The sequence below is a fragment of the Lissotriton helveticus genome, chromosome 3_1 (assembly GCF_964261635.1).
Source record: "Lissotriton helveticus chromosome 3_1, aLisHel1.1, whole genome shotgun sequence".
Taxonomy (NCBI): Eukaryota; Metazoa; Chordata; class Amphibia; order Caudata; family Salamandridae; genus Lissotriton; species Lissotriton helveticus.
Genome location: NC_136061.1, coordinates 1,896,714,182 through 1,896,729,041, shown reverse-complemented (window position 1 = coordinate 1,896,729,041; position 14,860 = coordinate 1,896,714,182). Strand labels below are relative to the sequence as shown.

Below are 14,860 nucleotides of genomic sequence, written 5' to 3'. Positions count from 1 at the left end.
AAGTATTTTGTTATGCAGCACAATATCCTTGGTGCAACAACATCAACTGTTGCATGGCTAAACACTTATACGGTCCCAAAAGGCAGACCTATTGGCTATGCCAGTGCTTGTTTAATGGGGAACGTATTTCGCTAGTAGAAGGGGGAACAGACAAAACATTAATGAGGGTTCTAACTTCACAGTCAACAGTATGGGATGCCCCTGTGGCAGCTATACAGGGCCAAGAAGGGTGAACCTACAGACAACCAGGAATCTTAAAAGTCCAGAAATGGAACATTCAGCAGTCAGTCAGGGGACATTTATTCAAAATCTATATTAACTTGATAGCAGAGTGAGGCAGTCATATTGTGTTACTTGACACACTCTAAATCAAACACATATGACTGTTAAATACGAGCATAGCTGAAAAGCCAGAAAATCCACACCCTGCAATCAAAGGTGCAAGGTGCTTGGATGGATTTATCCAGTGTGAAGAGGATGGGCACATAGATTCTGCTGAACTTTGGGCACACGGACAGGGAGGGGGGTACCATTGGGGTGCATGGGCGAACTGTGAGTAGCTTGAGGGAAAAGGACAGACTCGTTTAGTAGAGGGGCGCATGTAAAACAAGATGAGGGGCTCCAACAACTGCGGACAGTCTGCAAATGGGCCTCGAGCTCCTTGCACAATCTATCTAAATACTGTCCGCAAATGGCTCAGGGCTCTTGAAATGTCATTATGAGGAACCTGGATCAAAATGCACAGATTGAGTGGTAGCATAGAGAACATGCAGAGTGTGAGAGAGTGTGTGAGAGAGTGTGTGTGAGAGTGTGTGTGAGGGAGAGTGTGTGTGTAAGAGTGTGTGTGTGTGGGTGAGTGTGGGTGAGTGTGTGTGAGAGAGTATGCGTGTGTGTGACAGAGTGTGTGTGTTGGTGAGAGACTGCGTGTGGGTGAGAGTGTGCATGTATGGGAGAGTGTGTTGAAGAGTGTGTGGGAGAGGGAGAGGGAGTGTATGAGAGAGAGTGTGTGTGAGAGAGAGAGAGAGTGTGTGAGTGTTCGTGTGTGTGAGAGAGCGTGTTTGTGTGTGCATGTAACGAAGGGCACGGTGAATACTATGGGCCCGACTCACAAAGCGCCTTTGTGTAGTAGAATCACAGGACCACTGGAATTATGCAACTGGAAAGGGCCATATTAGGAGCAAGAAAAGGCACGTTATGGAACACAATGCAGCACATTTTAGGATAGTATTACTTCATTATTTTGTCATTATACAAGTTAACATAATCTTGGCAAATGTTTCGTCTCATTATTACCAGTTTAACAACCAAATATATCAAGAAGAAACTTAATAGTGGCCAATAAACATTTGTGTAGGTTATGCCACAGTGGTCAGTTTGGATAGAATTTTTTTTTTTTAGTTAAAATCATCATGTATGCAGCTGGTGATGGATTGTGTGGCAATTCGATAACTATGCGGAAATCGCCACGCATGCCAAATTGCAGAATTTTAGTGGCTCTGGTCTTAAACCACGACTACTCATAATCTACCAGAAAATCTTTTGAGAACCGAGGCTTGCGTGAAATCGCGCGTACTCCCATAGCTGGTATCCGCATGCAGCACCCTTAATCGGATCTTAGCTGGGAACCATGCGCCTAGAAGCAAATCAGCACACAGCGAGCTGCATAGGGAAAACAATCTTTACTCTGTTGCTGTGTTTCAGCCACAATCTTTGTAGACAATAAAAACAGACGTTAATGAAGTGGAGCGGTCCGACAGCAGGGTTCACGGCGGCTCACCTAGGCAAGAGCAAGTTATGGAAAATGTCTTATGTTTTCTGAAAAGCCTCGGACTGCTTTTAAACTAAAAGCCTGCATTCTTTTCCTACAGAATCGAGCCGGCACCGACTAGCAAACTGCTGCCCTGTACACAGCATGACGTATACATTGATGCGTGTGTGTGTAGGCTACTGACATTGCGCTATACAAACACATACTAACAAAAAGAGAGCACAGGGCTCCGGAGAGGGTACATAATCCGTAATTGTGTATTATTATACATCGCTATGGTCACATGGATTCCATGAGGGACAAGGTGCAGTCAGTGAGCGAAATGCTAAGCAAACCACATCAGCTCAGCACACACACACTCACACACACACACACCCCAAGGCTTCAATATTTTGCCTTGATTACAAAGTAACTGCTTTCAATAAAACTCAGAACAAGCACGGCAGGTCTGCCGGCAGCAGGAGGCATGCGCGAGCCTCGCACGGCAGAAAAGCACAAGCGGGCGCAACCTTCGATAGCAGCAGGGGGGAGGGTAGAGAGGAGGGGGTCGGCACGCGATTCGCTCGCGGGAGCGAGGGGCTGGCCCCCCGATAACTGATAACATTTGGCACCAGCTGCTCGCTCCGGCGAGTGAATAGCTAAACGTGTACGCGTTGCCATTGGAAGCAATGCAAAGCGTGCACGTTTTTGCCGGGAAAGCTGCATTGATCCCAAGAGGGCTCTTTCCACTGCAGCGCATGCGTGCTGCGGAGGCTAGACCTAAAAAAATGGCTACATGTCTGCCGATCTATAGAGCGGTGGAGTAGTCTCCACAGCGGCCAAACTGAAGATCTGCCTAACGTAATTTAGGCGGGCGGACCACTATGTTGGCGGGGTAACTCCATCACTGCTGCAATGGAGTTTCCTTCTTGCCTACATATAAATCAGGCCCTAAGTCTACCTCGCCAGTTGTCAAGCCCTTTTACCTGCAGGTCACATAATGATGTCTGCAGTGAGGGCTCAGGAATTACCATCCTACTTCTCTAAAAGCGGTTGCAGTTCTGACAAGTTGGTTTTGGACCTGCACAAACGTAACTTTTCTAGATTTGTCAGACAAATATATTTATATTGTTAACTTGTAATTGTGTTGCCAACTTGATATAAAATATGTTCATAAATATTTGATGTTTTATCACTGAGCATTCAATTTATTTTAATGTATTAAATGTATTATTCATTTGTTTTAGGTACTGCGATTGTTTTGCAAATGGTGAATTTTGCAGCAACTGCAATTGTAATAATTGTTACAACAATATACAGCATGAGCTTGAGAGGTTTAAGGCTATAAAGGTAACATATTAGGATCGTTAAGGTGCTATCGTTAAGACATGCTACACAAAAGTATTGCCCAGGCGTCTTGTATAGCCAGAGGTTCCTTCTACCAAAAATACACATGTATGTAATGCGTTTGACATCTTGAAGCCAGGGCAGGAAAATAACATGTCTTCGCCCGTGCCTGCGTCATTACAATAGAGCCGATGATGTCAGGAATCTTGACGCTATATGGAGAGTCAGGTTGGGGAAAAAAGGGCCTCTGCGATAGGACAAGAGAACACCTTGACTTTCTCCTGCTAGGTTATAGATAGCCCGAGTAGTGAAATGCATTAACCACTTGGGGATTCTTTATCAGTCCGGCAGTTAATAAGTATTGCCTAGGGGAGCACACAATGATTTCAAGGTTTTCTTTCCAAACTATATTTCTAGGTGTCAGGTTCAAGTCTTTCAACAGATCTCACACTGTGGAAGACAATAGATATTTTGATGAAATATAGTTTTAATCGCCTTTGAGTGCAGTGTTAAACGTGCTGTAATTAATCCACCGCTCCTCATTTAAAATAACGCCTTTCAAATTGAATTATGTTTAAATAAAACAATAACATATCCAGGGATCACATTTGTGCTAGCAAATTTTGCATAAATCCTGACAAAGCTAACTGCGATAAACAGGGAGCATGAGAGGTGGAACCACATAAACCTCGTTGTGCTGCAATTAAATCATAACATGATGCCAAGCTCTTACCAAAGGCTGTATGATTTTTTTAATAACAAGTTGTGTTTAATTCACCAAGAATCTCCTCATTTATCCCCATACACACAACACACATATTTATACCTGTGGCTCCTTTGCATCTCAACCCATATTCATGCCCACTCTTAAAATAGTTCTTGTGTCCTTATACCTTACCTGCCTCTGTCTATTTGTTCACGTCTTTATTCTCTAGAGTGTAAACGTTAACTGAAATGTATTGCATCATGAATATTATCAACCACGCCCAATCACTTGCGTCCCTAGACTAGGAAGACTGTTAGGGACCATGGGTATCCCACGCATTATAATACACAAGACACTACATGTTAAATTAAAAATACAAGCAAAACATATACATATCATAGTTTCTAAATGAATAGTTGAGGCACTTGAATCGCTCTTCCAGATTTCATGGTGTGAGGCTGAGGAGACACATGGGAAACAACCGCAGCAGGCACTGATGAACTCGCCTATGAGGCAGTCCAGGTGCTCTCCTGGCCTTCTGATGATAGGGTCTCATTCCGGATGTCAACAGACTCCAAGGCATTTGCTTGAAATGTGAGGTATCCCTTGTTATGGACTTTCCAGGATGGTGAGCAGTCACCATGTGTCCCTTACTACTCAAAACTTGCAGTGGATCTGCATTGAATGGAGTATCATATTTGCGTTTTCGCCTCTGCTTGACAAGGACACGATCCCCTTTCTTAAACAAATTCTCCCAAGCATATTGATGCTAGTCTGCATAAGTCTTCATTCTAGACTTGTGAGCTGAATCAGTGGGGCAAACTTTATTGGCATCAGTTCTTCAGTTCTTACAGTGGTCCACAGGGGCAGCTTGGTACCCATGGCTCTCCCGAACATCAGCGTAGCCGGGCTTTTGCCGGTTTTAGCATGAGCAGTAAATCTGTAGGCATGAAGAGTAGAATGAAGAACTGGCTGGAGCTAAAGTCCCTCTAGCGCAGCACACTGAACAGCCTTCTTGAGTGTGCTTATTAAACGTTCAGCAAAGCCATTAGCCTGTGAACCTTGAGGTGTACTTTTCTGATGCTTGATATTCAAATGAGTAAGAAAGTCAATACATTTCCTGAGCATTGTCAGATTTTAGGATGGACAGAACACTCCTGGGCTAGTCACACAGGAGGGAACACGGCGGCTACTAGCTAGACGCTAGCTGCCGTTTGGGCCATTACAGGGGAAGTGCGGCCGGGAGAGCGGCCGTAAGAGAGCCGAAATTTGTGCCGATACCCGGGCAAAACAGGCGGAAAAGGAGCTTTTTCTCACTGAGCGCCTGGGATGATCCCGGAATGTGGCATTTTTACACTAGGTGGAGGAGACCAGAGGTGGCTGTGGGGATCTCCAGGGACGCGCTGTAGCGAGGCAGCAGGAGATCTCCTGGAAGCTTGGCAGGCAGGGATCTGAGCTGGAGGCAGAGTCAGAACAAGTCAAGCTTGCCTGCAGTATGTCGAGGAGGTGGAAGGCGAGGAGGGGAGCCTGAGCAGAGTGGCAAAACAGCGGAAGCAGCTGACGGGTGGAGAGCTGAGTAGGAGTGGGGGGCTGCATCTGCATATGGAGTACAAAAGGGGGTGGTGATGGACGGAGCATCTGAATCAATCAAACACTCACACCCAGTCAAAAGATCTGGGTTTAATCCATCACCGTTCTTTAGCCCACTCTGCCACCCCAGTTCAGACATGGCTATATGCAAATCAGTCTGACCCTGTGCTTTATGGGAACAGTCCAGCCCGAACTGCCAAGCCATGCCTTCCCTGGACCGGAAACAAGCTTCCGAGGACCGGTTTCTGGCATTCCAGCCGTCTTCAGCCCGGCTTGCTTGAATCCAGTGGCAAAGTGAGCAAGGGACTCACGTCTGAGCATACCCTGCCACACTTATGGCGGCCAAAAGCAGTACAAAAGGGGGTGGTGATGGACGGAGCATCTGAATCAATCAAACACTCACACCCAGTCAAAAGATCTGGGTTTAATCCATCACCGTTCTTTAGCCCACTCTGCCACCCCAGTTCAGACATGGCTATATGCAAATCAGTCGGACCCTGTGCCTTATGGGAACAGTCCAGCCCGAACTGCCAAGCCATGCCTTCCCTGGACCGGAAACAAGTTTCCGAGGAACGGTTTCTGGCATTCCAGCCGTCTTCAGCCCGGCTTGCTTGAATCCAGTGGCAAAGTGAGCAAGGGACTAACGTCTGAGCATACCCTGCCACACTTATGGCGGCCAAAAGCGGTACAAAAGGGGGTGGTGATGGACGGAGCATCTGAATCAATCAAACACTCACACCCAGTCAAAAGATCTGGGTTTACTCCATCACCGTTCTTTAGCCCACTCTGCCACCCCAGTTCAGACATGGCTATATGCAAATCAGTCTGACAGTGTGCCTCATGGGAACAGTCCAGCCCAAACTGCCAAGCCATGTCTTCCCTGGACCAGAAACAAGCTTCCGAGGACCGGTTTCTGGCATTCCAGCCGTCTTCAGCCCGGCTTGCTTGAATCCAGTGGCAAAGTGAGCAAGGGACTCACGTCTGAGCATACCCTGCCACACTTTTGGCGGCCAAAAGCGGTACAAAAGGGGGTGGTGATGGACAGAGCATCTGAATCAATCAAACACTCACACCCAGTCAAAAGATCTGGGTTTACTCCATCACCGTTCTTTAGCCCACTCTGCCACCCCAGTTCAGACATGGCTATATGCAAAACAGTCTGACCCTGTGCCTCATGGGAACAGTCCAGCCCAAACTGCCAAGCCATGTCTTCCCTGGACCAGAAGCAAGCTTCCGAGGACCGGTCTCTGGCATTCCAGCCGTCTTCAGCCCAGCTTGCTTAAATCCAGTGGCAAAGTGAGCAAGGGACTCACGTCTGAGCATACCCTGCCACACTTATGGCGGCCAAAAGCGGTTCAAAAGGGGGTGGTGATGGACAGAGCATCTGAATCAATCAAACACTCACACCCAGTCAAAAGATCTGGGTTTACTCCATCACCGTTCTTTAGCCCACTCTGCCACCGCAGTTCAGACATGGCTATATGCAAATCAGTCTGACCCTGTGCCTCATGGGAACAGTCCAGCCCAAACTGCCAAGCCATGTCTTCCCTGGACCAGAAACGAGCTTCCGAGGACCGGTTTCTGGCATTCCAGCCGTCTTCAGCCCGGCTTGCTTGAATCCAGTGGCAAAGTGAGCAAGGGACTCACGTCTGAGCATACCCTGCCACACTTATGGCGGCCAAAAGCGGTACAAAAGGGGGTGGTGATGGACAGAGCATCTGAATCAATCAAACACTCACACCCAGTCAAAAGATCTGGGTTTACTCCATCACCGTTCTTTAGCCCACTCTGCCACCCCAGTTCAGACATGGCTATATGCAAATCAGTCTGACCCTGTGCCTCATGGGAACAGTCCAGCCCAAACTGCCAAGCCATGTCTTCCCTGGACCAGAAACAAGCTTCCGAGGACCGGTTTCTGGCATTCCAGCCGTCTTCAGCCCGGCTTGCTTGAATCCAGTGGCAAAGTGAGCAAGGGACTCACGTCTGAGCATACCCTGCCACACTTATGGAGGCCAAAAGAGGTACAAAAAGGGGTGGTGATGGACAGAGCATCTGAATCAATCAAACACTCACACCCAGTCAAAAGATCTGGGTTTACTCCATCACCGTTCTTTAGCCCACTCTGCCACCCCAGTTCAGACATGGCTATATGCAAATCAATATACCAAATTGGATGAAAAGGTCTAAAGCGTGTGGTAACACAAGAAGACTACAAAAGAGTGGATACTAGAGTGGTAGTTGGCCGAGATATTCCCATCAAACCACCCTAATTTGGCGGAGTTTCATCATATGGGATATTTGTAGTAACACCCGACTCTACCGCCCAAACCATCAGCTGATGGTGCGGGAGTGGATGCAGAACTTACACTCGTGCCAAACTTACACTCAAACATGAGCCTTTCCACCATAAACTAGAATTCTCTAGTATTTATCTAGCACAGGAACATTTTTAGTCTGTTAGGGTGATCCAGTCTGTTCCATATTGACCAGCTGCAGGTGGTGAGACAGTTATTATTAATATACTTCTTCCAGCATGCCTCTCTGGGCAACTGTCGCACATACACCTCTGGGTTGCAGTAGGGATGGCTAGCTTTTACCCTGTTCATTGTCTCTACCTGACCTCTCATCAATCGAGGTTTTTTGCAAATTGTAAATGTTTTGGGGACCTGCTGGCATTTTTCTATCTACATAATTTGTTTGAATAGTATATTTGCAAACAGCGGTTACCTATCCACATGTGCATTGTATATGGGCACAGCGCATCAGTAATCACCTGCTTTTCCTGCTGTGTCCAAGGGGGGTTGCGGCAATGCGCCTGAACGTCCAGAGCGCAGGCTCAGCATATCCTTTAGAGCACATGCGCACATGAATAGCGGACTCGCTGTGTGCCCATGCGCCAATGGCTAGCGAGATCTTCTAGGTTGTCAACACGGCGCATGCTCTCCCGCATTGCTGTAGCGGGGGTTTCACGCACATGCGCACTGCTGATGTAGATGCGACCTTGTTCTAACAACCAATCGACGGCAATATCCATGGTAGCGGTTGTTTCACGCACATGCGCATCGCGGTCTAAGACGCTATTTTTGCCACTAAACCAATTGACGGCAATATTTACGGTAGCGGTTTTTCACACACATGCGCATTGCGTACTAAGACGCGACTTTTTATAAACAACTGTTGTCAATTAAGTAGTTGACTACCAATTGACGGCAGTATTTAAGGCAGTCTTCCTGATCCGGTCGGTACCTCCACTTCCTCTCGGACGTCTGAGAGAGGTACCGACGGACAGGTAAGGTGTGACTCTAAGCTGCACATACTGATAGTGAGCTACATTGAGGTAGATTGTATGCTAGGTTGCTACTCTCTGCTGGCATGTGGCAACGCTTTTGCTTACCCTTGTTAGTCTTCATCTATCTAATGTTCTCAGTCGTTGTAGTTGCTCTGGCCTGAGTTAAATTCCCCCTTTCTCTCCTTTTTGGCCATAGCATATCATCTCTTACAACCATCACCCCTCCTAAGTTGTATCATGGTCGTTTTTATGCAAGTTCACAGTTTATGGGTTGTGTGAAATAAGTGTTGCAACTAGCGGTGGAAAGCGTATAATTCTTCTGGATATTTTGCTTTCTTATACACTTTTAGAGCGGGGCCTCATATTCCCGAGCGGTTGCCGGGTGAGGTGAGGTCCACTCCCTTGCAAAGCTTGGTGAGTATTTATAGACACAAGAGGTGTGTTCTGTGAATGAGTAAGTAGACTCTAAATGTGGACGGGATATCTTTTGATCCCGTTTGTGGTGTGGCATACACATGTCTTTGCTATGAAATTGTGTGGTATATATTAGTAATGCACATAATCTTGTTTATATTTTTTCAGGATTGTGTAAAGAAATTATCTACTACATATGGACATTGGGGCTCCAAGTTCATGGTAGCTGATTGCATTTTATTTACGTTATCACTTCACTTTTACTCACTTTTTGTGGCAGTAGCTTCAAATCTTTGGTCCTGACGAAAGCCTGATGACACGTCTATTGGGCTGAAACATGTTGACCACCTGCACAGCGCCATAGTGTAGTCATTAGCTCCAACTACCTGGCGTGTTTTTAACTTTAACACTCGGACTTTCTTTATTAAATGTGCTCTTGTCTGAGTTGCTAATTTTAATATTCTTTCACCACAGCACTGCACAGACACTTTCATCACCACTCTATGAGTGTAAGTTTGGCACGAGTGTAAGTTCTGCATCCACTCCCGCACCATCAGCTGATGGTTTGGGCGGTAGAGTCGGGTGTTACTACAAATATCCCATATGATGAAACTCCGCCAAATTAGGGTGGTTTGATGGGAATATCTCGGCCAACTACCACTCTAGTATCCACTCTTTTGTAGTCTTCTTGTGTTACCACACGCTTTAGACCTTTTCATCCAATTTGGTATATTAGTGTTGCTGTTGGAGATGGGATGATAGGTCTTTAAATATATCTCCTCTGACCCTTCTTAAATTCTTTAGTTCTTTATATGCAAATCAGTCTGACCCTGTGCCTCATGGGAACAGTCCAGCCCAAACTGCCAAGCCATGTCTTCCCTGGAGATCTGTTGACTGGGTGTGAGTGTTTGATTGATTCAGATGCTCTGTCCATCACCACCCCCTTTTGTACCGCTTTTGGCCGCCATAAGTGTGGCAGGGTATGCTCAGACGTGAGTCCCTTGCTCACTTTGCCACTGGATTCAAGCAAGCCGGGCTGAAGACGGCTGGAATGCCAGAAACTGGTCCTCGGAAGCTTGTTTCTGGTCCAGGGAAGACATGGCTTGGCAGTTTGGGCTGGACTGTTCCCATGAGGCACAGGGTCAGACTGATTTGCATATAGCCATGTCTGAACTGGGGTGGCAGAGTGGGCTAAAGAACGGTGATGGAGTAAACCCAGATCTTTTGACTGGGTGTGAGTGTTTGATTGATTCATATGCTCTGTCCATCACCACCCCCTTTTGTACTGCTTTTGGCCGCCATAAGTGTGGCAGGGTATGCTCAGACGTGAGTCCCTTGCTCACTTTGCCACTGGATTCAAGCAAGCCGGGCTGAAGACGGCTGGAATGCCAGAAACCGGTCCTCGGAAGCTTGTTTCTGGTCCATGGAAGACATGGCTTGGCAGTTCGGGCTGGACTGTTCCCATGAGGCACAGGGTCAGACTGATTTGCATATGGCCATGTCTGAACTGGGGTGGCTGAGTGAGCTAAAGAATGGTGATGGATTAAACCCAGATCAGTTGACTGGGGGTGAGTGTTTGATTTGCTCAAACGCTCTGTCCATCATCCCCTTTTGTATCGCGTGGAATCATTAACCGACAGGATCAGCATGGGAGATACCGCTAAATAATCGATAGGGTTACAGGATAGGTCGCTCTCTAGAGTATGAAAGTTTGAATGTATTCCGGAATTCCCCCAATGGTACGCCCATAGGCATTGTTATGCCTAAAAGGATAGGGAGGGTTCCCCGGGGTTAGTATAGGAGGGTTTGGCGGGAAGGTGGTGGGGGTGCACGGGTAGGGAGCAGTGGGAAAAAAACCCCCAAAAAAGTCCCCAGTACCTCCTATGCAGGAGAATTGCAATAACGTTGTAAAGAAGCAAGGAATAGAACAACTTGGGAAGCATTATGGCTAACATTCCGAGTATAGATATTCTTACTAACCCTGGGTGTAGTATGCGTAGTGGGGCTACGAGAAGCTATGTGAAGTGGGCATGATGCTACGCCCGCTCACGCGTTTCGCGTAGCCCCACTACTCGACACCCGCTTCCCTCTCGCCCTCTTCTACATACATAATTTTAAGTAACGAGTACAATAAAAGTACATAAAAGCACTTACCTGCTCCGCGGCATCCCGCGGCTCCCTCTTCTTTTTTACGCGGGCGGGAGGAAGGTGGGTGGCGGGCAACTTTGCTCTGTCCATGCAGCGTGCGTAGTGTTGCCTACTACGCCTACTTTGCGAAATGCAAAGTAGGCAACACTACGTACACTCCGTGGGCGGAGCGTAGTCTGGCGCCCAGGGATCATTCTTACATGGAATGTGAATAGTCTTAGGTCTAAACCCAGACAGAGGAAAGTGATGGAATATTTAAAAAATAGACAAGCGCAAATTATGATTTTACAGGAAACGCACTTAGTAGCAAATGAAAGTAAGGAGCTGTTTGGTAGGTGTGGATGGGTTAAAAATGCTATTGCTTCAGATCAACCTCAATGCTGTAAGGGTGTAGCAATCCTGGTTAGGAGTGGATGCAGGATAGAATTTAAGGAGGTACGTACAGACACCTCAGGCAGGTGGGCTTTAGCTCGTTTAAAGTGGGCGGATAGAGATTTCCTATGTGTGGGGTTTTACGGGCCCAATGAGGATAATCCACAGCATATTATAGATTTAGAACTGAGGCTGGCAGGAATTCCAGCTCCTGCAATTGTGGGCGGGATTTTAATGTACTGATGGATCCTGTATTAGACCGTTCAACAAGCAGGGAGAGTGCATATGTTTCTAGAATGAGGAACACCTTGAAAAGTATGGTACGGGATCTATATCTATTGGATGTGTGGAGATATCTGAAAAGGAGGATTAGGGGGTACACATGCCACAGTAAAAACCAACATCACTTTTCTAGATTAGATTATTTTAATTGCCAGATATTTTGCGATGAATATTAAAAAGATCAAACACCTTCCAGCGCACCTTTCAGATCATTCAGCAGTTATAGTAACATTACAAGCATTTGGTCCGCAGCCACCCAAGAGATGGACGCTAAAGTGTGCCCTACTTTTAGATGAGGGGGTGGAGGTGGATCTGAAGAAAGCAGCAACAGAGTATTTTGTCAACAACAAAGATACTACCTCCCCTGGGATCATATGGGATGTCTTTAAGGCATATATGCGGGGGATCCTAAAAAGCCTCACCTGTGCAAAAAATCGAGAAGACCAGGCAGAACTAGCGAATTTGGAAAAGGAGGTTGGGATCTTAGAGGAGGTTCTCCATACTATAAGCGCGTGAGAGGAAAGGGAGAAGACTGAAAGGAGGCTAGAAGAGGTCCAACTAGAAATTAAAATCAGGCTGGAACGAAAGTGTAAGGCAAGATGGCAAGCTGCGAATATAAAGGAATTTGAGTATGGTGAGAAAGCAGGAGCCTTGCTAGCCTGAGTTGAAAGATCAACAAATGATATAAAGGAGTTAAGAACTGATGCAGGGATAAAGCTGGACAGCTGGGAAACTATGCAGGAACATATAGTAGCACTGTTTTTGCAACTTTATAAGGAAAATATCATTCCGGATTCCCCAGAGCTAAGAAACTGGCTTAGCTCGCTTGGCCTTCCGGTATTAACAAGGAGGGGAAGGAAATGATGGAAGCCCCAATTACGCAAGAAGAGATCAGGGGAGCAATTAAAAGATCTAAAAATGGAAAGGAGGCGGGGCTCGATGCTGTCCCTTCAGAAGTATACAAAAGGGTAACAGAAAAAATATTACCTGTGTGGGAAAACCTGTTTAATATGGTGCAGGTCCCATAATCCTGGAGGGAGGCCTCTATAGTTCTGATGCTAAAACCTGCTAAGGACCTGGTAAAGACAGAATCATATTGGCCGATATCCCTGCTAAATGCAGATGATAAGATCTTTGTCAGCATTTTAGCAGGGCGATTGTCTAGAGTTGTATCTCAGTTGATACATGAAGACCAAGAGGGGTTTATCCCTGGGAGACAAATGCATGAATTGACCCAACAATTAATAGGGTGTATTGATATATCTACAGCGAGGTCAGTGCCTTTGGCGGTGGTCACATTGGATGCCACCAAGGCGTTTGACCGAGTTTCCTGGGAGTACCTATGGGCAGTACTGGAGATCATGGGGTTCGAGCCCTCTTTTTTAACTATACTAACAGCCCTATATCAACATTCTACGGCTAGGATCTTCCTCAATGGAGCTCTCACTAAGAGTTTTTTTATCTTTAGAAGGACGAGACAGGGCTGCCTTATCTCTCCCTTGTTGTTCAACATGTATATATTGAACCATTCGCCCAGGCGCTCCGCCAAGATGACCAGGTTGAGGCTTTCCGTGTGGGAGCATTTGGTAAGAAAATCGCTCTGTATGCAAACGACCTAATTGTTTATACAGCAGACCTTGTTACCACAATCCCTATAGTAGAACAACTAGCAGAAGAATATGGGGCCTTTTCAGGATACCTAGTTAATAAGGAAAAAAACTGGATTATGTGTTTTGGAATTTCTCAGATTGGAGGGGGAGTGTCCAGAGAGAGCTGAGGTATTTGGGAATAAGTATTGTCAACACACTGCAGGATATACCGCAACATAATCTAGAGAGGGTTGCTAGGGATATTGACAAATCACTGACCAGGTGGAAGAATCTCCCATTAACGTTATATGGGAGGGCTAATCTTATTAAAATGGTGTTATTGCCGAAGCTTACATTTCTTTTTAACTTCATACCTCTTACCTTCCCGAGAGGCCTGATAGATAAAATACAAGACAAATTGGGCAGTTTTGTTTGGGAAGATAGGGGAGCGCGTATGCCGTGGCTGAAACTGAGGCGTAAATTGGCTGATGGAGGACTAGCATTGCCAGACCTAAGGTTATACTGCATGGCTTTCCAGTTTAAGAATTACAGAGTGCTATTATGTACACCGAGGCACAGGGTGTGGGGTGGATTGCTAGAGGAAATGGTTAAAGAGTCGGGCGCGAAAGGGTTTTTGTATCAATTTGGGGCAAAGAAATATTTTTAAAAAGTAAAATTGAAGACCTTAAAGGCAACGCTGACTCTGTGGGTCAGAAGAAGGAACACACTAGGAATAGGATACAATTCGGAGGGGGTGCCAATATAGGACTCGCCAGGCATGCCGGAATGTTTGCAAGTCCAATTAAGTATTCCACTTAGGAGGGCCAGAATTAAGCTCAGGGGGGATATTATGATGATGAAAGAGGTGGTGCAATGGGAAATATTATGGGCAAAGAAATATTTTTAAAAAGTAAAATTGAAGACCTTAAAGGCAACGCTGACTCTGTGGGTCAGAAGTAGGAACACACTAGGAATAGGATACAGTTCGGAGGGGGTGCCAATATAGGACTCGCCAGGCATGCTGGAATGTTTGCAAGTCCAATTAAGTATTCCACTTAGGAGGGCCAGAATTAAGCTCAGGGGGGATATTATGATGATGAAAGAGGTGGTGCAATGGGAAATATTATGGGCAAAGACAGGGGGATCCTTCTCAAGGTTTAAGTATCTTCAGCTGTTGTCCTGGGGGAGGCCAATAGGAATGATACAGAAGGTTCTTAGGAGTTTGAAAAAAAATTACAGAATGAACCCCCAATGAAGAAGAAAGTACGTGACTGGTATCAAGCATTGCTGTCTTTTGAGGAGCCCAAAATCAGAGCACCCTATGAGATCTCGGTTGGAGCGATACAGATGTTGGGCCCACAGAAGCTGTGGCAATT

At 46.2% G+C, this 14,860-nt stretch overlaps 1 protein-coding gene across 6 annotated transcripts in view; it reads left to right on the top strand.

Annotated features, from left to right (window-relative positions):
• TESMIN (testis expressed metallothionein like protein) overlaps positions 1-14,860 on the top strand; it is a 1,592,961-nt gene that overhangs the window by 1,341,684 nt on the left and 236,417 nt on the right. For 5 of the 6 annotated variants that reach the window (XM_078682880.1, XM_078682879.1, XM_078682876.1 and 2 more), the window contains one exon: positions 2,995-3,097. The exons of the other annotated variant lie outside the window; for it this stretch is intronic. In XM_078682880.1, the coding sequence (XP_078539006.1) occupies positions 2,995-3,097 (103 nt within the window). The remainder of the gene's footprint in view (positions 1-2,994; positions 3,098-14,860) is intronic. 6 annotated transcript variants of the gene reach the window in all.